At 37.6% G+C, this 27,185-nt stretch overlaps 1 protein-coding gene across 1 annotated transcript in view; it reads left to right on the top strand.

Annotated features, from left to right (window-relative positions):
* The window catches only part of ylpm1 (YLP motif containing 1), a 103,895-nt gene extending 83,594 nt beyond the window's left edge, over window positions 1-20,301 (top strand). The window contains exons 19-22 of the mRNA XM_078234335.1: window positions 3,070-3,121; window positions 16,361-16,494; window positions 17,343-17,519; window positions 19,931-20,301. Coding sequence (XP_078090461.1) covers window positions 3,070-3,121; window positions 16,361-16,494; window positions 17,343-17,489 — 333 coding nt within the window. The 3' untranslated portion in view covers window positions 17,490-17,519; window positions 19,931-20,301. The remainder of the gene's footprint in view (window positions 1-3,069; window positions 3,122-16,360; window positions 16,495-17,342; window positions 17,520-19,930) is intronic.
* Window positions 20,302-27,185: the final 6,884 nt, after the last annotated feature.

Here is a 27,185-nt window from a genome sequence, read left to right as displayed (position 1 = left end):
TGCAACTATGCAAACATTATAACCATATCATAATTAAACATGCATTATCAATATATGAAGAGGCATTAAGACCAAGCAAAATAGTTCTCATTAAATTAATTGACCCAGGATCATAACTGCATTGTGCGTTATCATAGTTGTTTATAGATTGAACGCAATGGCCTGAATTTAGTTATGAAAGTGGGTGCTTGCTTGAAGATAGCTGCCCACAAATATCTAGTTTTTTGACAGAATTTTCCTGTTTCCTGTTTGCAGTGTAAATCTGGCGCCAAGTTAAGGGCTTGGATATCTTGGGTGCAGCAGCAATGATGTCACCAAGTTATTAACTCATATTTGAGTATTTACACACAGCAAACTAGGAAGCTAAAGCCACCAAACCCCTTCACTTTTAATTTAAATTTTCAGATAGAAAAGTACATAGCTTACTGCATTAAGGTTCATACTAAAATAAAGATTAAAATGTTTCTAAAAAAACATATGTAGAGTTTTTTATCATTAGGGAGAAATTTGATATTCCATAAATATCACATTAGCTTGTCAGGACCAGTGAGTGTGTTTAACAGTGATTATGAAGTTAGTATGTCATTAAAAGTGCATTGAGGTGTAATTTTTTCAGAGGGTATTACAATGAAACTAACTGCATGAGAACAGAAATTTTCATCAAATCATGATTGCAATGGTGATTGCCATCTCTTGGAGCCTCTACAGCACATCATGTGGAGGAGCGTAGATTCTGGATTTCCACATTATTTTACAAAGATTGCTGTCAGGTAATAATGGCAATGGCAGATTCAATGGCAGATTCACTGTCATTACCATCACAAAACTAGGCCAATGTTGTCAGCAATCTGCTTTAATGATGTATTTATGCAGTTACCCAAATTCAAAATGTCCAACTATATAACCAAAAGTTTTCTGTATGGTTGTAAAATAATAGTCAATGGAGAGTAGCCCCAGTGGGACCTGTCTTTGACTAGTGTCAGTGATTTACAGTTCATATGTAGAATGTCGTTGGTAAACTCATGCAAAATATAAAGCATCAAGTTCTTTGACACTGAAAATACTTTAAAGAAGAAAGGTCTTTCATGACCTCAGTAGGTCCCAAAGTGCGTAAATTCATCAGATTACTGTTGAAGTGTGGTCACTGTTGCAGGAGACGTGGCAGTCAATTTGCACAGAGTAAAGTCCCGCAGATTAGAAGAAACTAAATCACTGAATTATCTGTTTTAGGTTTTGGTTGAGGGATAGATGTTGACCAGGCCACCAGAAGAACTTGCCTGTTCACTTTCCAATGTCGCCTTGAGATCTTTTACATCTACATGAGAGGGGAGTTTGGTTCTCAGTTCAATATCTTGATTCAAAAACATTACCTCTAACAGTACACACTCCCACACTACAACCTAAATCGGTGACACGGTGGATAGCACTGCTGCCTCATAGTGCTAGGGACCCGGGTTCAATTCCAGCTTCAGGTGACATGTGTGGAGTTTGCACGTTCTCCCCGTGTCTGCATGGGTTTCCTCCCACACTCCAAAGATGTGAGTTAGGTTGATTGGCCATGCTAAATTGGCCCTGTGTGTCAGGGGGATTAGCAGAGTAAATGCGTGCAGTTATGGGGATGGGGCCTGGGTGGGTTGTTGTCGGTGCAGGCTCAATGGGCCGAATGACGACCTCCTGCACTGTAGGGATTCTAGGATAAATGATGTGCTCAAGTCTCTTGATGCAAGTCTTGAATTCGCAACCTTCTGACTCGAGCGTGAATGCTGCTGGTGAGCCAAGGTTTTATTTTTCAGAAAAAGCAACTCGTAATCTCCATAATATTTTATTTAAAAAGTAGGCTATAGAATTCACTTCCGGAGTTGGTGGTTGAAGCAGAAACTATTCTAACGTTCAAAATTACGTGGTTAGGAATTTGGAAGAAAAAGGGGTTGAGGGCATATGCTCGCATAAAGAGTAAATACGATTAGATCTATCTGATTGAAAAGAGAGAAAATAACAGTGTAATTGAGCTAAATGACCTGTTTCCATATTGCAACTTCTATTTTTTTTGTAGATGCACAATGTAGTCTTGTTGGGTTGATTATGCTTCTACAGGTAGTTGATGCTTAATGGCCAACGTATCCCTATATTTCTTACTGACACGGATACCTGATACCTGACTGGCAGCTTACTTTGAAAGATATCAAATAATATGAATGTTTCTCCGTTTCAGTAAAATTAAGTTTAATCTCCATTGTTACATACAACCTTGGAAGATTTGCGGTAGACATGTGGTATCTATAATTCTTTAAATTATGAAATATTGGCAATATTGAATGCATTATGGCCATTTGAGTATATGTTTACTAGTTACTTATCTGAAGCCTTGGAATTCTGCAAGCCATAGGGCAGTCTTTCCATTCAGCATGACAAGCATTACAGTGCAATTTCAAAATCTGATTTCATCAACGTTGGTAACAATACATATTAATACAACAAGTTCCATTGTATAGCCGCATAAAGCCATTCTTTTATTTTCCAAATAACATCTATTTTTTGATGAGAAAATGTTCTTTCCTCTGATCCTCTTTAAAATCCTTTAGTCACATAAAAATAAGCTCTTTACTGATACCTTACCACTGACTTTTAAGCATCTCTAAAGTTTGGGATTATGCAGTGCAAGTAGATTAATTTCCAACGCATTTGTTTTACAGTATTTTGTTTTTCTGATGTGACATATATGGTGCATATATTTATTTTCAAACTGCTGAATTGTGTGAATAGACTGAGATAAATTTTAAATTGGAAAAGTAGTTTGTAAGAAAAGTTGACAACTCCTTATTGCTCAACATCTGCCATGTACAGATAATGCGTAACTTTGCGGGGGTGGGTGTGGTTGAAAGAAAATGGTAGACTTTTCGACTGAATCACCATTATTACTTCTGTGCTGTGGTGTCTTGATTGTGTTTTTCTCTTAGCTTATATTCTATTCATTTTGCTGATGAAGAGAGAATGGTTGTCTTCGATGCTATATACTGTTAAGCATTTCACTCTAACCAGATGAGCTTCTCTTGTGTGTGTATGATTTAGGGTTTCGTGACAAAAAGCAAATGGGAAATGGACACATCGGAAGAGAGCTTAGGTAGGTACAGATTGTTTTTCTTTGACTGAAAGGTCTTGGTTTTAAAAGCAAACCACAAAAGTTTTGTGGGCATTAGATTTTATGATGACCGAGGAAATTAGTAATCATTTTGATGAGAACAAACATTTAACTAAAGCTATAGCAGTCGCTGCCTTGCAGTGCACCAGGAGATGCTTAGCAGTACTTTTCTGAAATTCTTGTATCGATAGATACAGACTTAAGTAGTACAATAATCTATTGATGCCTAGGTAAAAGAAATTGAATTTCACACTACAGTATTTAATTGTTTTGCTGTGATTCTGTGTTGTGAGAAAGCTACCAAAGTTTTACTGTAGCATTATAAACCACAGAAAAATGTGTACATATGCGATGCATAGCAAAACTTTCAAACTGATACTGCATCAGTCTGCAGTGAGGCACGTAATGATGCTACTTCTGTTCATGATGAGATTTGCTGTAAACAAGAATAATCCATTTGTCGAATTGTACTACTTTCTGGTTCATGTATAAAAAATGCATAATCTCAAATTTCTACTTGAGTTTTCACAAAACATTGTGCACTTAGCGAAATCTTTTTGCACAACAATACATCAACAGTAACCATGCCCATGTATCGCTTAACGCGTTTAGTGTTAAACATCATGTCGTAGTAATGGTATAGTATCTGTTATTTTTGATGGTCTTTACAGTATTGTAGTTTCATATTGATGATAAATGTGCCGTAGAGACTTTTTTTTATTGTTCAATGCATTAGAAACTCTGGCAGAAACGTGTTGACAGTTTAAAACTTCCTATGATATTCAAACTTATCTAACTTGGTTAAGATTGGAAGGGTGCCATTTGGCTGACAATCAGATTTGTGTACTTCTTTTGCTTCACTATCTTAGATATACATTCATAACAGATTTGTCACTTTGTATATTGGTACAGTGATGCAAGTTCAGCTGGCAATTTACTACGAAAAGGTATTTTGTTAGCCAGTCACACCGATCAGCTTGCATTTGTTGGGGTTATAATGTGTTCCTAAATTTGGCCAATGCTAAATTAATTAACCTTCCACTTTCCTGCGAATATTTGAGAACATGTACACTTAGTACAATAATTAGAGGCCGCAATAATTGGAGCTGTTTATTGACAATGTGCATTGGTGGGAGGTGGCTAGGGTTTTGCCCAATAATTTAAAAGTTGAGTTGTTTAAGAAAGATGTGACAAATATTAGCATGGTCCTTTTTTGTTTTGCAAATGACAGCAATCCTTTTGGCAGTATGTCCTCCAGTTATTACTGCAGTGTTTGTTGTCTAGAAAATAGCCTGCTGATTACGTTGCGTTATTCTGTTGCATGTATACATTAGGTGTGAATAAACTGTTATGGCAAACAATGACAACTTTCCATGAAATATATTGTCCCATTGCTTTATTGACCCCCCCCCCCCCCCCCCCCCCCCCCACCAGTGCACTGCACCATTTGTTCATTGGTCATTGAATGATGCCCCTCTGTAGCCTAGCTACCAAACCCAGGGGTCTTCAACCTGTGGCTTAGGAACCACATTGCCCCCACCATAGCAATTTAGCCCATAAAGCCAGACATATCTGTCTTGTTTGTGTGTTATCAACCAGAGCTTTGCAGGTACAAGTGCCGTTGTCTCATTGATGGATAAATCCTGTATCAAAACATCAGGAAGTATTGTGATATTTCAAAATGAATGACAGCGTTGATTAAAATTTTATTAATGCCCTCAAGGTGCCATTGTCCACACCTGTGTGTGAAACTTGGGCAACTCCTGATCGTTTTTTCTTGTGGAAGGAGGGTAGGTTTAGCCATAAGAACTGCAATGCATATGTAAATCTACCATTTATTCCTAAGCGATTATGCTTTTATGATAATCCAGTGCCTTAAGGTAGAATAATAATTCGTAACTACTGTGTAGTTGATTGGGTGAAACCTTTTTTTAAAAGAAGGTTTTCCTGTATCTTTCTATTCAGTTTGTTATGCTGCACTTCGCTGAGTAGTAAACTAAAACAAGTTACTGTGATGTTTGCAGTCGCATGCAATGGAGATATTCACAATGACAGGATTTTCTAAGTTCAGTGGTTTTATACTTGTATTAAAGAACTGCATTATATATATATATAAATAATTCTGATTCATCCTATGGGTCTTTTCCCCTACTTAGCATCATTTTTCTTTCAGTTTAATATCCAATGTAATTCAAAAAACACTTGTGAACTCAGCAACGATGGCAGAAATGTGTACAAATCTGTAGAAATCAATAGAATAAACTGTTACATTAACTAATATTACATTAACTACTGTTACATTAATCAAAGTGAATAACCTCATGTATGCAATTTTTAAAACATTTCTGAAATGAAATATTAATTTCCAACACCATTTGAATAGCATGGTCATGTCCTTGATCTCCATAATTTTGAATCTAAACAGGGCTAAAGTTATCTGTCATAACTGTATTTGACTGGATTGTTGTTGGTGTGGGGTACGGTAAGTAAGTAGTTGTGATAAATGGCTACTACCATCTGGTTGAAAACTAAAAACCAGATTCAAAAGTCCTAAATGGCTGACAATATAGAATAATATTCTGGGTAAGGTTCCTTTTATGACATCCTGCCATCTTGCTGTCTAAAGGAGTTTGAACTTTTGCATAAAATCCAGAATAGGAACAACTTTGGCATTTGTTCTCTGACTGCTGAAGAAGATGCTACATATCATGTTATTTGCTCCTACCTATTTCTCACCAGTGCATTTTTGAAAGAAGAGAATCTAACTTTGATCATTAAAGTTCTTTGCTCATTGTGTTCGGAAGGCTGGCTTTTAGTTTCCTGTTATCATTTTTCTTTACCAGGCTTGAGCTAATTTCCACTCTTGAACAAGCATATATTGTTACTTAATTATCTCTTATGCTGTTTGCTTACACTTCTACAGTGTTAATTCACTCAAATACCTATTTGGTTGTTATTTTTAATTTTAAAAAGCCACTTCATTTATCAGTGTATCTGAGGCTAAACAAAAGGAGCAACTTGAATGCTTGATTAGGATTTTCTGCTGAAACCTTTAATAGTTTACAAAAATGGCTGAGAAGGTTTCTGCAGTATCAAAATCCTTTTTGTAAATAAAGTTAATGTGCAATTTATGGACATTTTACTGGATTTCTGACTTTAATGCTCAACTTGCGTTTGGCATTGAATTTTAGAAATTTTTTAATGTGCTTTTAATGCAGTGTCTTGTTGGTGTTTTCATTGGTTTTTAAAAAGGTTTTATTAAGAGTAGACTTGGAAAGAAAATGATGAATCAAAATAGATTGTTCATCAAAATCAGTTTTATATTTTTATCAACTCAACATAGAGCGTTCCAAAATATATCATTTGGCTACAAAATATGGTTGTTGGAGGCTAATCTCCTCAGCCCCAGGATGTCACTACAGGAATCCTATCTACATCAAAAATGATCGTTTTTACTGATGACACAGACTCCCCCACTATTCGCATTTCTTCGACTAATGAAGCAATCCGTGCTTGCATGCAGGAAGACCTGGACAAGTTCCAGGGACTGGCTGATAAGTGGTAAGTAATATTTGAGCTACACAAGTCAACAGCCAGTGACCTCCGATGAGAGAATCTCACCATTCCCCTTGACATTCAGTGGCACCTTCAGCATTACTATTGACTAGAAGTTTCATTAGATCCACCACATAAATACTGTGGCTATGAGAGCAGATCAGAGGGTGCAAATTCTATGGTGAGTGGCTTGCCTCTAATTTTCCAAATTCTTTCCAGTATCTACAAGGCACAAGCCAGGCGTGTGATAGAATACTCTGCAGATGCTTGGATGAACGCAGCAACAGCAGCACTTGAAACTCGACACTCTCTCGAAGAAAGCAGCCTGTGTGATCACTTGCCTACCACCTTACACATTCATTCCCTCTATCATGGGCACAATATGGTTGCAGTGTTTACCTTCTACAAGATGCACTGCAGCAGCTTGCAAAAGCTTCTTCAGCAGCACCTTCCAAACCTGTGACCTCTACCACCTAAACAGACAGGGCAGCAAATAGATGGGAATATTGCTACCTCCAAGTTTCCTTTCAAAGAAGTAGGAATTTTATCACCATTGGTAACTGAGCCATCAGCTGTCAATGCTCTGGGAATTTCTGCCCAAACCTTTCCATCTTTATCTCACTTTGCTCTTTTAGGATGCTGTTAAAACCTATCTCTTGGATCAATCTTTTGACCCCCTTCCCTGTTATCTCCTAGGTGTCAAACTTTGCTTTATAACACTCCTGTGAAGCACGTCGGGATGCCTTATTATACTAAAGGCGCTATATTAAAGCAACATCATATTGGAGATCACAACTTCCTTTCCAAGTGGATCATTTGTATGATATATGCTATATACTAGAATGAAACTTTGTTCACTTCACTAAATCCTTAAAGATGGTGGGTTTTATGACTTGATGGAGCCAAGGCAATACTTGAGCTCAACAGTGCACATGTGGTGGGTTCGGACTGGATGAACTTTTTCTCCAGCTTGCTCTCATGTAGAATTCTAGCGACAATCAAAATGGTACTCAAAATTGTGTGCATTTGGCTCTTTCCAGATGCCAGGCTTTTCATTACTTCAGACCTAAATATGCACCACCAAAGGAGAACAAGATTACTTGGTTCTTTTCCTTGTTGCTAATGTGTTGCTTATGCTCCCTGATGAGCTCAATGCATGCTATGCCCATTTTGAGTAAGGGGTCAGCGAGAGCAAGCCCTCCACCCTGGAAACCTCGGATGACCGAGTATCAGAAGTCACCATTGCAGACCTCAGAGCAGCCTTCTCGAAGCTCAATCCACGGAAAGCAACTGGACTGGATGGGGTACCTGGACGAGCACTTAGATCCTGCATGGACCAGCTGGTGGATATTCACAGACCTCTCTTTACAACAATCTGAGGTCCCTACCTGCTTGAGGATCATCCCGGTACCAAAGAAAAGCCAGACAGCGTGCTTTAATGACTATCGTCCGGGGCTCTGACATCCATCATTATGAAGTGCTTCGAAAGGTTAGTCATGGTACGAATCAATTCCGGCCTGCCAGATTGCCTGGATCCACTTCAGTTCGCCTACCACCGCAACAGGTCCATAGCAGACGCCATCTCCCTGGCCCTGCACTCAACCCTGGAACACCTAGATAACAAAGACACCGATGTCAGACTCCTTTTTATCGCCTACAGCTTGGCTTTCAACATCATTATTCCTACGAAACTCATCTCCATATTCCGTGGCCTGGGACCCGGCTCCTCCCTCTGAGACTGGATCCTGAATTTTCGAACCCACTGACCGCAATTAGTAAGGGTAGGCAGCAGCACCATTTCCACGATCACCCTCAGCACCAGTGCCCCACAAGACTGTGTCCTCAGCCCTTTACTATATTCCTTATACACCTGACTTTGTGGCCAAATTTTCAAGTTTGCTGATATCACCATAGTGGTGTCATCAGCAAACTTGGTGTCAACAAAGACGAGATGGAATACTGGAAAGAGATAGAGGAACTGGTGCGAGGACAAAAATCCCTCCTTAAATGTGAACAAAATGGAGGAGATAGTCATCGACTTAAGAAATTTGGCATGTCCACTACGACTCTCTCCAACTTTTAGAGATTCTTTCTAGCCACACCTTGGTATGGCTCCTGCTCTTTTCACATCTGCAAGAAACTACAAAGGACCAGAGGACATGCCCCTGTCTACAACAATGAGGACAAAGTAGAAATGGTCGAGGGCTTCAAGTTTTTAGGTATCCAGATCACCAACAACCTGTCCTGGTTCCTCCATGCCGACACTATAGTTAAGAAAGCCCACTAATACCTTACTTTCTCAGAAGGCTAAGGAAATTTGGCATGTCTGCTACGACTCTCACCGACTTTTACAGATGCACCATAGAAAGCAATCTTTCCGGTTGTATCACAGCTTGGTATGGTTCCTGCTCTGCCCAAGACCGCAAGAAACTGCAAAGGGTCCATCACTCAAACCAAGTTCCCGCCCATTGACACTGTCTACACTTCCAGCTGCCTTGGAAAAGCAGCCAGCATAATCAAGGACCCCACGCATCCTGGACATACTCTCTTCCACCTTCTTCCGTTGTGATAAAGATACAAATGTCTGAGGTCATGTATACCGGCCGACTCAAGAACAGCTTCTTCCCTGCTGCCATCAGACCGTTGGACCTACCTTGTGTTAAGTTGATCTTTCTCTACGTCCTAGCTATGACTGTGACACTACATTCTGCACCCTCTCCTTTCCTTCTCTATGTGCGATATACTTTGTATAGTGCACAAGAAACAATACTTTTCACTGTGTACTAATACATGTGACAATAATAAAGCAAATCAAATCAAAGAGTAATCTTGCTTTGCACAAATAGGCTCTTGGATTGCCTATATAATCATTATAATTGATAGTCATGCATTATATGCAGATATTTTCAGTTGTTTCGGACTAATGTGATGAAGCACTATATAAACTGAATTTCTTTTTCTTTCCCTTTTTTTCGATTTGGTTCTACACGGGAAAATTTCTTTGCAATAAAGAATTTAGCCATATCATTGTTCAGATTGCTCCTTTATTCATTTAACAGCAAACTGCAGTACTTTTTAATGAAATTATATACAGTCTTATACAAGTCACTTCACTAATGAAAAATGAAATTTTGATCACACTGGGGATTTATAAGCATCAATTTGTGCTGTGTCATAGTTCTTGAAGGTTATCTTTAAGTGGGTTTAATTTGGTGTTTCTTTGTAAGAAGAGTAAAACTCTAGTTAGATTCATGTTGGACAAAGATGTTTGTGTGTGTGTGGGGGTTTTGATCAATTCAAAATGTGTTTCTGTTGTGGTGAGTGTTTACAACATGGAAACAAGCTTGAAGAGATGTTGCTTAGCAACCAGAGGCACATTTAGGGTCGGAAGGCCTTTTGTGATTGTGTTTAACTGAATGAATAGCAGTTGGTGACAGGAAGCTAGAGGGTGCATAGCTCTCAGCTTTGCTAGACGAATAGCAGTACAACGGAGTAATGTTTAAGAATGCTAGTGCAAGCCATGTAAAGGACAACTCATTAAGGAAGCTAGAGAAATGAAGAGGCGTTACTCGGAAAGCTGAAATGAAAGGAAGAGAGGAAACTGGAATTAGAACAGGATGCTATTAAGTGAAGACAGAACTGAGAAGGAGTTAGCTGCTGAGAAGCCAGAAAGATATCTGAAGTTTTTCTAAGGTTTGTGATATCTTACTACAGTTTGTGAAATGTTAGTTAAAATAATTCTGGAGCAATCAGTGTCTGCAGTTAGCATTCAAGAGAAAGGAATCCTGAAAGGACAGTTGGAAATCCTGGAGGTGAATTCGAGATGAAAACAAGCTGATGGAAAGCATCAGTTGAAAGAAGATTTTAAAGCATATCTTTTTGAACGTGGAGTTTGGAAATACTCGTGTAACAATCATCTGGGGGAATTTGAAGAGAAATCCATGAAAGATCAATTGAGTGGCATCTGCCATTTAGTTTCAGTGTGGAGTGTTATCCTTTAAATCTGTACATTTGTGAAGATAAGGGGAGTGAAGGAATATTGTATTATAACCAAACTGTTCATGTTGAATAAATGTTTTCTTGTTGTTAAAAACTGACTCTGTTCTTCCATGTTTTCTTTAAAAAATTAAACATTGCGGTCTTCTGAGCCAGGGTTCCATTCTGGGACGTTCCCATCCAGTAGCAACACCAACTGGGCTTGTAACGGTTATCGCACACAGTTTCATAATTTAACTTAAGAGAGTGGGATTTTCTGTCTGTGCTCGTCCCAAGACCAGAAAATCCCACCTGAGGTCAACGGTTCTTTGTATGGTTTGCCTCCACCCATTACGATTCCCGTGGTGGGTGGGACGGGAAATTTCTGCCCAGAGTCTCTAAAGAAGCACAACATCTTTTCGCTACTCTTCAAAATTACCCAGACCTTCTGAATTGGATCAGATCAAAAGTGCTTAATATTACAAATGAAACATCTTGCATATTTTCATGATGGTATATTTGCTTCCTTCATTATTTTTTGCTAAATGTTCTGTACAGTAATTGGATTTCTATATCTCTCTGGGATTTCTGTCCATCTAGACATCTTGAATTAAATCTCGTATCAAGTCAACATCAGTCCAAAATGTTATAGGTAGAGGTTAACTTGCAGCAAAATCTTTATAAGAGAGCATTGATGATGGAATATCACCATCATTCTCATTCAGAATAATTGGAGATGTAACACAGCATGCATCTTTTCACCCTTGTATTCTACTTGAATGTGTACATTTCCAACTAGAGGCTTTTCTTTTGGACCATCTTTAGTTCAGATGATAATTCAGAAGATAATGAACAGATTGAAGACATTGAGGAAAGCCAGTGTCCTGAGTTTTGCAGGCTCAGGGTTCTCAATTAATGACTTTGGACATATTCTTGCTTGCTTCATGAAATTCTTGGAAATGATGAACCAACTGGCGACATACATAACCTTAAGAAGAAACCGATTTTGCTCAATAGGACAAAGATCATGCATGATTGATCTCGTGGAGTTTTTTCTAAACGTGGTATGCTTTTTGGATATGGGACTGGTGGATGTTCAGTTTTTGAAAAATGCTACATAGAAGATGTGTTCACAAGGTTGGAAGGCATAGAATTGATAGGTGAGTTTTGTCATCAGGTTACAGAGCTGAGAATGTTTACCCTGGAGAAAAGAAGATCAGGAGGTATTCAAAAACGTACAGATGAGATAAACATCAGTATATTTAACATACACAAGATTCTACAAACCAGGCAGAGCCTTAAACTAAGTTGAAGAATGATGAAAAGATGGTTTAGAATTAACAATGCAGAAGATGATAAATGCACTGAAGTCCGATGTACCCCATTACAAATATTCAGATATATAGGTTGTGTTCTTTTCCACTGATGAGTGGTTTTCTTGAACAGAACTACCTTTCCTTCATTTTCAACAATTAAATCTAGATGTTCCTGCCTTAGGTTTTTAGAATTTTCAACTTCTCTGGCTTCCCTATGGAGGAACTGAAAATTCACAAAACAACAACAAATCTCATTTTGGCACCCAAGTGCACATCTTAAGGATTTAAAACAGGAAATATGCATGCACCACTTGGGTCTAGAGTTTGACTCAGTTAAGTGGGTGGCATTATTTTAAAACTTGGGCAGGCTGCTGAATTTGTTTATGGAATTCTTGCTGTTAATGCATTATAAATTGTCAGCCAAAGATGAGCATATTTTATTAATTTTTCCCTTTTAGACATTGGTATTGTTGAAACAAATAGCAATTTCAACATTATTCGGTTTTTTTGGACTTTGTAAATCTGACAATGGAAACCTTGTACAATAATTTTATTTTGATGTCATAACATTGTAAGCATTAGTCAATAAAGTAAAGTCATAATATTGTTGAATTTGTTTTGAAATTTTTAAGTATGATTATTTGAATATATATTTTTGCTAGTTATCCTCAAAAGCAAACACGTTATTTAACTTGAACTAGAAGTGCTGCATATACATTTGAACTTTGGGTAAAGAATGAGATTCAAGGTTAAGAGGATAGCTCAGATAGTGTCACTGAGCACTGTTGTACAATGTGAAATATGAGGTCCATGAAAGTATCGGATGTGGGAGAAATGGGAAATGTTAGATGGATATTCTGAAGGCCGTACTGAAGTTTTAGGAGAAACATTTTCAAACTTTTCCTCAAGTTTCAATGGGCCTGGTAAGACTCATCCTTTGCAAGAATTGGATTTACTTGGACAAATCGTCTTTTTTTCATCGTTTTATTGAAATTTAAGATTACTAACAACTTGGGGAATGAGAGTAGTAAGTGGGAGGACTAAAGTACAGCAAAATGTTCCTATCTGTGTAAGGCATGAACATTTTTGCTAGTAATGCTTTATCAAACGCTATTGAATGTTTTGTGTAGGCAAGTGATATGAATTTCACTAATTTTATCAAGGGAGGTGTGGAATCCTTCTGTTTCAGACAGCTTGTAATACACAGGAGTACTGTTCTCCCATTGAAACCAATAGAATGAGTGCCCTGACATCCACTTAAATGTCTTGTGTATCTGTGTGATGTATTAGAAATGTAATAGCTACCCATTTACTATTTTTGTATCTGTGAATTTTGTGCTACACTTAATTCCTAATGAAATTCAAGGGGAGCCATTTGAGCCATTATCATTAATTCTATTTTGGAAGTTTTGTGTCGTCCACCCCTACCATCCCCCCATTATCTTGTATCATCATTAGATTTGTATCAAATCGAACTTAATTTTGAGCCATAATTAGAACAAATATGTATAAATAGAAAAATAATTGTCTTTCACATATTTGCACAGATGGATGTCAATTCAAAAATGTCCAATGAGGGGTGGCAGTGGTTTAGTGGTATTGTTGCTGGACTGGTAATCTAGAGACCCAGGGTAATTCTCTGGGGACCCGGGTTTGAATCCCATCACCGCAAATGGTGAAATTTGGATTCAGTAAAAATCTGAAATTAAAAGTCTAATGACCATTCTCAATTGTAGTAAACACCCATCTGGTTCACTAATGTCCTTATCTAGTCTGGCCTACATGTGACTCCAGATCCACAGCAATATAGTTGACTCTTGATCCTGAGGGCTGAGCAATAAATGCTGTCCCGGCCAGCAATGCCCACTTCCCATGAACGAATATTAAAAAATACTTCTGGCCATTGAACTGCATGGTATTGCACAGATAAAGTAGGTCTGATAATTACATGCCTCAGTGGCCTGTGTATAAACACAGGAATAAAGTAACTGGCTGGCTTTGGTATGTGAGCAATTTGAAACTTAAAGGGGGAAAAATAAAATATAAAAACAGGATAGACAAATGTCCTTACACCTGCTAAGCTAAGACACCAATTTTATGGATTTACCACTTTTATTTTAGGGCAGTCTGTTTAGTTATACCAGAAATTAATAGTAAAATGGAGAACTAATGGATTGAAGTGATGAGGTACTAATCAAGTTCATTTCTTAATCAAGGTTTGTATATAAAATAAATAAATTGCAGGATGATAGTTCTAAGAAGAATTGTTGAGATAAAAATGATTTAACTTGCAGTACAGGTAACTTGTTCCGTTATTTTTATTTCACACCTATGTCTAATTAACATACTTCAGTAAATCTTAAAATTGCAAAACTTGCAGATCTATTGATCTAATAAGAGATCAGATTTTAGAACTCTGAAGGAATTTACGATAGTGACTTTTAAGAGGTATCTTGACAAATACATGAATAGGATGGGAATAGAGGGATATGGTCCCTGGAAGAGTAGGGGGTTTTAGTTCAATTGGGCAGCATAGTCGGTGCAGGCTTGGAGGGCCGAAGGGCCTGTTCGTCTGCTGTAATTTCCTTTGTTCTTTGAATCGAGGGACATAGGGATTGTGACGGAAAGTGGAGTCGAGCCATAATATTGAATTGTGGAACAGGCTCAAGGGACGATACAGGTTACTCCTCCTATACCCTATGTTATTACGTTTCTAAGAAGTGTTAATTGTCTTTTAGCAACTTTGTATTTTGAATTCCTACAAACATAGACATCATTCACATCTAATATAGTCAGCATATATTCTGATTTAATTAGTCATACATGTCAAATATTCACCGATGATGATTACAACTGTTTTAAGATTGTGTAAACCAAATGTGATACGAGCATGACCATTCATCTTTAATCTAATTTGTGGTTGTAAGTTCAGTACATTTAATTTTCACAAAAATGAAGTTACCATGATTATCTATTACATGTATATAGGATGGCATGGAGAATTGTATGTTGGCAATTGCACTAAAACATAATGACACGATCAAATTGTGAGATTAAAATTCAAGCAATTCATCTGTTTATCAAGTCTTTGCAGCCTTCAACCACTGTTTTGAGCTATTCTTGCTTGTAGCATTCTACTATTTTATAAAGGGTTGCTCTCTGAGTTCCCAAATGTGCTTACTTAAATTTGACACCTAATAATCCTTGGTAATGGAACGGTAATTTGTTTTTACAATGTTGGAAGCAATCAAGCTGAGCTGTACATATACAAATATTCATCCAGAGCAGCAATCGCATCACATTTCGAAAAGCAATTGTTTCTAATTTATTCGAGCCTGAGAAGCCATACCACTGGTGTGCAAGTGTTCCTATGTGAAATAACATAGGATTTATGCACCATCTTGAATATCAATTAAGTGTGAATTTAACTTTGTCACATTATTTACTGTGAATACGAACAGGATTAGATTAGGTATTTGCAATGCCTCTGGTACAGTTTTTCGCAAGCTGATTGTTATGTGAAATTTATTCAGTTAATGCTATTTATTAAAGAGCTTGTCACAGTGTCTGTGCAGTCTTGGTGATTATCATGTACTTAAAAACCACATGCTAATGATTGTCACATTGAAGAAGGGAAGCATCTTCAAACAAACACTGTTCTCCACAGAAACAGAATTGTGGCAGCATTTCAGATCTCACTATTTCCTGGCAATATATCTTGCTTTGTTATTTCCTTATTTAAAAAGGCGCACTCTGAAACTCCAGTAATTTTTTGTGGTGTCCACCTAATTTCTGACAAATATAGCTTCAGCAATTAGTAACATGCACAAACTATATTTAATGCACATGATGGTTCGGTTTCACATACCAAACATCTCAAAATACGACTCATTCTTCTGACTTGAACCTTGGAAGAATAAAAGCATTAACGGCTGAAGCACGATGGACTAGTTACCTGTCCTTCCAGTGCATTTTTCGTAAAATGGAAGGGAGGGGGCAATTTTGAATCTGTTGCAGTTTATTTTTTCAATTATTGTTTCAGTACAAATTGTACTGTAAAACCTGTTTTCATTTGTTGAGAAATTTTGTGTGCAGAAATTGTAATCAGAGTTATGAGGTTGCACAAAATAAAAACACTGAAAGGTTCAGAGGAGTCTGCCTTGTAAGTTAATGAACTACATCGTGATCTGTTCCGTACTACTATCACGGTCAACCAGCCTGTGCTGTACATTAGATGCAGCAAGGATATTCAGCTGTGAGCTCAACTATAACACCGTATACATGTATGTATATATGTATGCATATATATATATATAATTCCCTCTCATGCATTCACTCTGAACCTGACTGCAGAGCCTATGTTTTTGTTGTTCAGACAAGCTGGATGGATTGAGAACCGGCAACAAACGGAAGCGAGGCTGGCATGACAGCATTGCGCACCGGTTGGAGGATTACCTTCAGCTTCCTGATGACTATAACTCTCGTTCTTCAGAACCTGGAAAGAAACGGGTAAGGAAAATCATTTACATTTCTTCTTTGCTCATTTTGTGTGCATTTTGTTGTGCTTGGTTGGTTGAACATGCAAAATAATATTTCCTTTGATTGTTATGGTTTGGAAAAAGTGAGAGATTGAATGATTTATCATGTAGAACAAATGTTGCAAAATACTTACCTTAGGTATAAAGCATTCTTCAGTAAAACCATGTTTCAAAACAACCGAAGATGTTTTGAGGTATGAAATTCCTTTGGTTTTTCATTCCCTTTTACTCTCAGCCAGATCTCATTTGGCCATCTTGTCAAACAGTATATAGGTTGTGTTTGTTGCCTCTTGGTATCAACCTGAAATGATTCAAGAACAAGGTAGCAACAACTATCTCTTGGTCTTCCAGTCCTTACATCAGAGCCAAGTCCAAGGTCTTATTTGCAGCAAAGTTGAAATGAGTGCTCAGCAGAGTGAAAGTTCAAAGTAGTATTTCGCAACTGATTGCAATTTCACTGCATCAGTGCCCCAATGCATTGTGCTGCCACATTGAGTCCAAAATGTGCATTTGGTTAATATATCAAACAATGAATCGAATCAAATCAAGGGTCCTTAGAAGCCTTGATAACAAAGAAGAGTTTTTTGTGAACAGGAGAATTTTGCACATTCGAAGAAGGAAGTGATTATTTGCTGCCAAATGGACGTCCACATTTACCAATGAATAATACAGTATGTGAAAAATTAACTTGCAGAATAAAATTCTGATACATGAATGCTTCTGCGCATAATTATTCATTACTTTGGAAAACAGTATGCTTCAGTTGGGCAAGCAGGAAAAAAAAATGTATCTCAACTTCCCCCCCCCAATCTGCTTTAGGTGAGATGGGCAGACTTGGAAGAGGAAAAGGATGCTGAGCGCAAACGAGCCATAGGATTTGTGGTTGGACAAACTGACTGGGAGAAAATAACAGATGAAAAGGGTGAATTAGCCCAGAGAGCATTGAACCGCACTAAATATTTCTAAGAAGAATAATTGAACTTTTTTTACAATGAGGTAAGCAATAAAACAAAGTTGCAGTTTTTAAAATTGGTTTAGTGAAATGTATTTCTTTTCTGCATATGATTTCAGTGAGCTCAACTGCATGCTCCATATGTATAGGTAAACAATTGTTGGCTTCTAGGGCAAGTTTATAACTTTACTCCTATTTAGAATCATTTTGAAAGGGCTAGTCACCTTTTTTTTAAATGGGTTTATCACTGTATGGAATTGTACTTGTTCTTGGAATAGGGAACAAAATACAGTATTAGTCTCAATATTCTGGATTTATGTGGAAGATGCTGGAGGAGTTTCTTTAGGGGATTTACTTTCGCCTATTTTTTAAAATGGTCGCTTTTTTCAATGTCAGTAGACTGTTGTGGACTAATAAGTCATAAAACATTTTGACAGGAAATGTAGTCAATGGAGAGAAAAGAAACATGCTTAAGTTATTGAATGAGTAAATCAGCCTTGGCAGGAGAGGGATGAATATGTCAGAAAGGGCTGGAGTAGTTTATTACTGAAGGGAATACTCTCTAGAAACAAGAGCAGCTGAAGTAGAAATTAGAAGTTTAGAAATTTCGGCACCATGGGATTTGACCATGATAGTGTTAGTTCCACACAGGAGCTTTCTACTCAACTCTTTATTTTCTTGTTCTTTTCCAATAGCTCTTGTTTTTTCTTGTGTTTAATTCTTTCTTGGGTTATTTACTCAACATTGATAGCTTTGGCAAGCATTGCTCTGTTTTTCTCTTCCAGTGCGAATTCTGAGATTAATGCCAATTGAACAACCACTGGAAATTTATGATTCGAAAAACTTCATAAATGTTAATATTTCCTTGAGACTCTTTGCTTAATCTTTATTTTGTGAATATAACCCCACTAACTGTATCCTCTATTTTTGGTATTGTTACTGAATTGATACCTTATTTTTCTCATGACTCAAATTTATTTTATAATGGAATGCCTGAACTGCATACAATACTTCCCCAATAATGAGTTGACCAATATCATCCACAAAATCATCATCACTCCCATATGAAATGCATATGTATACTTTTCCTATCCTGCATGGCTCCAAAGTGCAATATTTTGCCTTTATTGATGTTGAGCTCTCTCTCTTCTACCACCCTCTCAAAAATATTGTTTTCATGTTCCTTTTATGCTTATACTCAACTTGTATCCATTTCATCCCTTCTATGGGCACGAATCAAAGCTCCAGAGTACCATGAATAAAAATGTTTTGAAATAAATTCTAAAACTTCAACTCAATTTAGAATCCAGTTCAGGTCAATTTAGAACCCAACCACGGTGGCACAGTGGTTAGCACTGCTCCCTCACAGCACCAGGGACCAGAATTCAAACCAGTCTTGAGTGACTGACTGTGTAGAGTTTGCACGTTCTCCCTCTGTTTGTGTGGGTTTCCACTGGGTGCTCAGGTTTCTTCCCACAGTCCAAAGATTTGCAGGTTAGGTGGATTGACCATGCTAAATTGCCCCTTAATGCCCAGAGATGTATAGGTTAGGGGGATTAGCAGGATAAATGTATGCAGTACAGAGATAGGGCCTGGGTAAGATGCACTGTCAGTGCAGACTCGATAGGCCAAATGGCTTCCTGCTGCACTGTAGTTATTCTATGACTCTAGATGTTCATATTGTAAGGCAGTTCCTGGAAGGCAAACAATTTTCTAGTTAACCTTGCATGTGCAAGTGAAAGCCAAAAATTATTCACCTGTAATTGGCAAAGCATCTTGAAATCATGTACTGCATAACAACTTTACCTGCCAAGTAATTTTGTGAACATTTTGTAACCAGTTTACTCCGCTGAAAACTTTGCTTGGAGAGATTGGCAATTTGCAGAGTCCATGTTTTCATTGGATCAAGTTTGAATGAGGATTAAGGGCAACTCTTATTTGCACACAAGGCATGTTGGTGTTGGCGATCAAAGCTGCTGGTATTGCTTGCTCAGTTTTCGCAGCCAAGTCCTGGAAGCTAGGCATCATACCCTAGCCTGTACATCCTATTTGAAGGAAGTGGCATTTGGGATGACTTAAGTATGGTGTGATCCTGCTGTCCCAGCAACACAATCCCAGAAATTTCATATTTGAAAAGTTTTTTTTAAGTTAGTGAATCATGTACAACTTTCTCAGTTAAGTTCAATCACAATTTAGTATAATATGCGCATTATTTCTCTAATGATGTGTCCTAGATTTTCCAAAGTGCAATATAATGGTCTTTTGTCATTTTCTACATTGGGAAAGTTGACGAAAAACCTTGTTAAGCTGCAAATGGTATGTTAATTTATAGGAACTATGGTTGTGATGAAGTTGAACATTTAATAATTTAACCATTAAAGTTAAATTTTGTTCAGCTTGCTTAAATGTTTAAAATGTTAATTGAACTCATTTTAATTTTTCCATTTCTTCTTAGGCTCTGCAATAACGGTGGAGTAGGCTGGAAAAACATCTTGCATAGAGGTTGGGCAGACAAGGAATCACACAAGTGGTTTTGAGTTTTTTTTGTTTTATTTTATTGTTACACTGTATGAGCACTAGACTATAGGTGGTTGACTTCTCTTATTAGCAGCCTGTGGGAATACTTTTTTAAAAGTTAATTGATAGTGTTATCAGAAACTAAGTTGAAACCACATTAATTGTAATCCAGTGTGTCCTGAGCCTGCTATCATGGCTTTGCTTCATCAGCTTGTTTTTTTATTATATACTGTGTTGCTGTATTGTTCCTTTTGCTGTCATGCCAACTGTAATTTTAAGGAGCAATAAAGTTAACTTGAAACCATGGAACAGTTCGTGTGTCTGCACGCAATGGGCGTTCCAACAAGTGTGTGTTTATTAAGTGTTCAGTATTTCTGTTTCTTCTTTGAAAGATCGTGTCCGCCTTTTGATTTTGGCTATATTGAGTTCTCTCACCGATCAACCATCCCGATTTATTTTAATCACAGTCGCAGTTGAGGAACCTATCAATTCTGCGGGGAATGGGGAAGTATACTTCACAGTTTGCTAAATGTGCCAAAAGAGGAATGTGCTGTTCCAAACTATATGACATTTCTAGAGTGTGTACACTTCCAACAACTACTGTTTCATAATTTTTGCAATTGCACCAGTTAAATGAAACGCTTTTCTTGGTGCAAAATCATTTGAGACAAGTGTAACTTCACTGAATGACAAGACTGTCTCATAAGAAATGTTACTGCTCCTTTTTTTTGGTTCCTTTGGCCATTAGTAACTATTGTAGATATTCCTTATTTACTGCCTGAAAGATGCTGTGAAATGGGCAGGAGTGAAAATGAAATGTTGCAATTCAAATAGTTAGGAAATTTGCATTTTTATTCAGAGTTAAATAATGAAGTTCCCTGAACTGAATGGGGATAAATGTTTCTAAAGGAAGTTGGTTTTGACATCTGTTGTGGGAGTGTATATGGCAAGAGTGCACTTGGGGCAGGGGGGTGAAGTGTAATCCTCCAAGTTATCACTTACTGTGTGCTTGGTAACTTAGTGTTATTTAGTTTTTCTGTTGCTGATGAAATACTTGTGAGATTTTAAAGTTACTAAAACACATTTCTGAATGCTAATTGGACATGACGCTAATTGGACACAAAGCAAATGTAAGTGACAAATTTTGAATTTAAATTTCAATGCAAAAACATTTAAAATTGGAGATCTAGTCGTGAGTAATATAGTTGCCATTAATTTCAAACTGTACAAATTAAACTGTAGATACCAGTGAGCAATTAATGTAATTATTTACATTTTTATAACACTTGCACTGGTGGGCAGAAGCGACGGGCATGTCTCACAATAGTTGGAAAATACTTTAGTGTTTAATTCAACTTAATTAGTAACCCTCCTTAAACAAACTAGAGTTTCTTTTGAAATGAGTGCATGTGAAACTTTGTCACAATCACATGTTGGTAAGAAACAGTAACAAATAAGAACTTTTAAAAATGTAGTTTTTCGCGTTCTCATTTGGAGTATTGGAAGGTTTCTTTTGAAAATGAGCGCACTTTGTCTCATTTGCACCACTTAAATGAATGATTTATTGCCTTGCTTACTGTTTTTGGTCTTCATTTTCTGTGGTTCCTATCGCCTTGCACCATTACCTGACTGAAAGGAGGGCAGATCTCTGACAATTCGTTCTTTAATGTACTATTTCAGCCACTCAGGAATACGTCCAAATTACCTAAAGTAACCCTCCTCCTACTTGGTTATTTTACTGCTGTGAAATAGAGTGCATTCATTGCTCAATAATTGATTTTCACATATCCTCTGAGCTTTCTTCATAAATAAGCATCTGAGAAACCATCCATTCATTGGATCACACGTTGGTAAGCATTCTGCACTGGCAAAATTTTGTTATGCATAGCCAATGTCTTCATGCTCTGTACACCAACCAAATGGGTTTCCGTAGCTTCTTCCTGTTCTGTGATTTCTGAGGTACATAGATTTAGAATATTGAAATTCAGATTTAGGATAGTTAAAAGTTAGTGATGCTTTTGGTACCTTTTTAGGTATTTTATTAAGGTTTAGAGCTCTAGGAAGGCCAATAAGACTGCACAGAACCTGGCTTCTAAGAAGGTGAAACAAAGTAGAATGTGCTAGTGATGTCCCACTTTGTTTCATTACTATATATAGAGACACCAGCATCAGGTCTTTATAATTAACTATAACAGCACTATCTCGTGAGTTGCAATTCATTTATATATATCATTAATTTCTGACCTAAATTACACAGTGTTATTTTGGTTTGGCATTACCCTGCCTTCATTGGAAGGCATGTCAACCTCCTGCATGTAAAACAAAAGTTATTGTCACAATTCATTTTTGTAAACCTCAACGCATAAACAACAACAAAAGAGCTATAATTCAAACTATGTTAAATAATTTGCAATTGCTTTGTACCCAAGATAAAAGTAAAAATGCAAAAGATTTATTACAGGACATGATCTTTTAATATTTTAAGTCGCTTCTATTTTACAATTTGTTGTAAACTTTTAAAAAGTATTTTTTAAACAAAGATAAAGCATGAATTTTTTTTCAATGAAACAACCTAAGTAGTAACCAACTGACCCTCCTGTCTAAAGAACACAATGGATTAATGCCGGTTTCTTTGTAGTGGTCACAGCTTGTCAGAACAGAACTGGCATTAAAAACTATTCTTATGCTACACCACCTGTTTGGCCTTAAATTAAGTAACTTGCAGGTTACTTGATTTTTCTTGTGGGTCACATTTGCATTTATAACAGCTAAACAATTAGAGGCTTAGGAGATTTCAAAAACTACATAATTTTTTTCTTTAAATGCCAAATTTTCAGTATTTCATTAAGAGATAGGGACAGATTAGAGATCATTGGGTTACTGGAGGTGAAGAACTGGATGAAAGTGGCAAATCTGTGGCCGTCTTGCTATTCCTAACTTCTATCTTATTCTTTCCATTTTCATTTTAACACTTGTGAAGTTTGATCAATATTGCTTAGAATATTCACTTGACGACTATCAACTTTTGATTTAAAATAAATCCTAGCCACAATAATTGATCTTGATTAAATATTACCATAACATTTGCACCCTGTTAGAATTTGTATGCAAGCAATTCCACTTTAATAAATAATCAGGTAAACTGTTCAAAATTCAGTTGATTTGAGTCAATATGCTCAGTCCAAGGCAGAAAAGTAGCAAAACATGTACTCAGGAGAACACAGCCATTTTGCGGTGTTGTATAAATTTCCAAAATATTTTTTTTAAAGCGAATGGGCTATTTTTGCTGGCATCTTCGAAGCATGCCTAATTTCTAAATGTGTGCATTCTCGATGTTTCATGATTTTAGGATTAAATATTTCTCAATTATGTAAGAATATATTACTGTATTCTCCTGGTATTCCACCACGTAACAATTATGTATGCGACTGCTGCTTATGATCTGATGACTTTGTCATTTAATGTATTTTCTTCTGTGATATTGACCCATAAAGACCAGAAAAGTCACACATTTAGACTGTGGTATGAGATCCTATAGGATAGCCAAAGGGGTTACTGAAATATTCTGGCACTTTTCATTGCGCCTTCAGGAAGAAGGCAGGTATGTGAACTTCGAGTGAGAGCATTAGAGAGCTCAGATGTGATGCTTTTAACAGTTAAGCACCTACCAAAACTCATTGCCAGGATGAACATCTGAAGCATCGTTAAATCCTATCTAAGGGATTTGTGGCACTCTTGATTTCTTCAAGAAATAGGGAAAGAAATGCAAATGTATTTCATTAAATTTGAGAAAAATACCTCTTTCGTGCTTTTTAATCAGCTGAAAACTAACACAGCCCAATGTACTATTGCTGATATTGTATAACTAATCTCCAAGCTATACTCCAAATGTACTTTTCTGTTAAGTGTAAAAGGAAAGCAGTGGTGAAGGCTCTAGTTGCGGCTGCAAACTGTTTTCTCGCTCAGTGCTACTGCACAACTGTCAGTTTTTGAATATTTAATTTCTCAAGCTATATTCAGTAATGGAGATTGATCTGAAAAGAAAATGCTAGACTTTCTTCTAAAGAAGAACACAATTCCAGGCAAAATCCTTGTAGGAACAGTAACAAAAACTAAAATTGTAGGATATATAAAGAGAAAACTCTGCCTTGATATTTTAAGAGAGCTAAATTTGTAAATACAGTCTCATTGGGGAGGGGAGAAGCGGCAGTAAAACCTGTGAATCCAGTTTATACTTTTAGGATGAAGATACCTTCTGTTCTATTAGAATATCATAATTAAAATAGATTTCAGATATTTTCCACAACTATTTAATAGGCTGGGACTGGAGAAGGGATTGGAAGGTATTTGATTTGGACGCGACTACAGCATACCCAGCCTAGTACAAAGTCCTTCTCGTTAACATCTGGAAATCTGTGCCAAACTGGGAGAGCTGTCCCACAGATGGTTAGGAATCATCCTGACATAGTCATGCTCACAGAATCATGCCTTTCAGCCAATGCCCCTGACTGCACCACCATCCCTGGGTATGTCCTATCTGATGTGGAGATGCCGGCGTTGGACTGGGGTAAACACAGTAAGAGTTTTAACAACACGAGGTTAAAGTCCAACAGGTTTATTTGGTAGCAAATGCGCCCTTACAGGCAGGATAGATGTACCAGTGATGGTGACACAGTAACATACATTGGGAGGAAGTGACTTTGGGAGTTCTGGGCGTTGATTTCAGATCCTATGACATTTGGCATCTCTTCAGGACAAACGTGCAAGTGTACCTCCTGTTGATTATCACCTACTGTCCATCCTCAGCTGATAGCTGATAAATCAATACTCCATCTTAAACTACTTGGAAGAAGCGCTGAAAATGATGAGGACAAAGGATGTGCTCTGATGGACATTAAGGTTTGCCAATCACCCAGTGTGGATTGAAGCACCATTAGTGACCCAAGCCCTGATGATCATAGCTGCCAGACAGGGCTTGCAACAGTTGGTGAGATTACCACCATGAGAGAAAATCAGCATGACCGTTTCCTCCTCTTGCTGCCAATTGCATATGCATCTGTGCATGAACGTATTGGCTAGTGACTACCACGCAGTCCTTGTGAAGACTCAATTTCACAAATGGCATCCCTCATCATGCGCTGTGGCACTGCCATCATGCTAAATGGAATAGATTGCAAACAGATTGGCAAGCTGGGCATCCTGGAGGTGCTGTGGGAGCCAAGCTGCAATACTGAAGATTTGTGCTGCAGACGTAGTCAAGTAGTATTCCAATACAGCTAAAACACAGCCATCTACCGGACAAAGTGTGAATTGCCCAGGTAAGTCCTATCCACTAAAAGCAGGATAAATTTAATTAGTCTAATCTGCGTTATTAGTAAAGTGATGGAAAGTACAATTGACAGTGTTGTCAAGCAGCACCTTCTCTCTGCTCAGTTTGGATTCTACCAGGATCACTCAGCATCAGATCTCATTACAGTCTTGGTCCAAACATTAATAAAAGAACTGAAATCCAGAGTTGAGGATTGAGTACCCATCAAGACAGAATCTGATCATGAATTCAAGGAGCCCTCATAAAATTGAAGTCAATTGAAATGAAGGTGAAAACTCTCCACTGGCTGGAATCATGCTCAGCCCAAAGCAAGGTTTTCTGCAGCTGTGATTCACCTCATCTCTCTCCAAAGCCTATCCACATCTACAAGGCACAAGTCAAGACTGACTGAATATTTCACTCTTGCCAACACTCAAGAAGCTTGAGACCTTACAGGATAAAGCAGCCCACTTAATTGACACCCCATCAACCACGGCATTCAAAGCCTTCAACATCAATTCGCTTTGTCCACGAGATGCACTACAGGACTTCCAGAATTCTTCAACAGCACCTCCCAAAGCCGCAAACTACCATATAAAAGAATAAGGGAAGCAGGGACATGGAAACACCAACACCTCCAGGTTTCTCACCCACCTGCACACCATTGTGACTTGGAAATATGTTGTGTTCCTTCATTGTTTCTGTATGAAAATTGCCAACACTTAGGGATGAATAATAAATGTTGGTCTTGCTAACAGCTCCCGTCCCGTGAATATCTTTTCTTAATGAACATTGATGATCTGCTTCAGACTACAGATATTGTTATGCTATTGGGAAAATTGAGGATGTTATATTGATGCAATAAACAGTCACTCAAGAGGTCTGCATCTAATTTGTGCTGTATTTCATGTTGTGCTTGGTAAACATTTCCATTCCAAGCTCTGATGTTCTCCTCCATAATCGGTCCAAGTAGTTGTTTAAAAGCAGGCAATTTCTACAGATGGCCAACTAGTCTGAGTAATACAATGTTTTGATAATGTAACGAGATAGAGATGAGCTGAATGCTTATAAATGTTCTGCTGAACTATTGTGTAACTAAGGTGACACTGAAACATAGTTGCACACAAGAAAACAGTGTTATTAGGAAAAGTAATTTATTTCAGCAAGTTTTTTTACGTCTAAATGCCTATAAATTGTAGATTTTGTCCAATCCATTTAATCAGAGAAAATAATCCCTTATTGTTCATCAATACCTGAGTTTGTTCCAAGTGATAAACACATCACAAATATATATATATATACATTTATATATTTAACTGGATGATGAGTTGGTAGTCTGGTGGTTTGAGAGTTATCACCAGAAAAATCACTATGAAGACCACTTTGTCTAAAAGCCCAACTTTTCATGTGCCTCCTTTAGGGGAGGGATGAATATCTACCATGCTTATGTGATCTGCCCTACATGCAACTTGAGTCCTACAGAATATATTGTTGACTTTTGATGCACTCTGGAAGGTAACACCGTTGCTTCAAGAAAGTCTACCACCATACCTTCTCAGGGTAATTATGGATTTCCAATAAGTGACATTTTGTCTGTCTCTCCCATGTTCCAAGAACAAGTAGAAGGTCTTGCAGCTTTGAAAGAGGAGAGCTGTGATTCTCCCATCCCGCTGCGCGAATCCCGCGGAGATGTGATGCGTGGGATTTGCGTGAGGATTTGAGTCCCACTAGCGTCTCCCAGCGCTGGATTTCCGGTGCGCTCTGCTCCGTGCCAGAAATTGGCGGGGAAGTAGGGCTAGCATTTAAATGATAAAATATCATTTAAATGCTACTAGGAGGCCCAGGACTGAATTCTCCGGGTCCGCTAGCCTCTCCCACCCCGCCA

The sequence above is a fragment of the Mustelus asterias genome, chromosome 18 (assembly GCF_964213995.1).
Source record: "Mustelus asterias chromosome 18, sMusAst1.hap1.1, whole genome shotgun sequence".
Classification (NCBI taxonomy): Eukaryota; Metazoa; Chordata; class Chondrichthyes; order Carcharhiniformes; family Triakidae; genus Mustelus; species Mustelus asterias.
The sequence above is the reverse complement of the archived record's forward strand: the minus strand, read 5'-3'. Positions and strand labels throughout refer to the sequence as shown.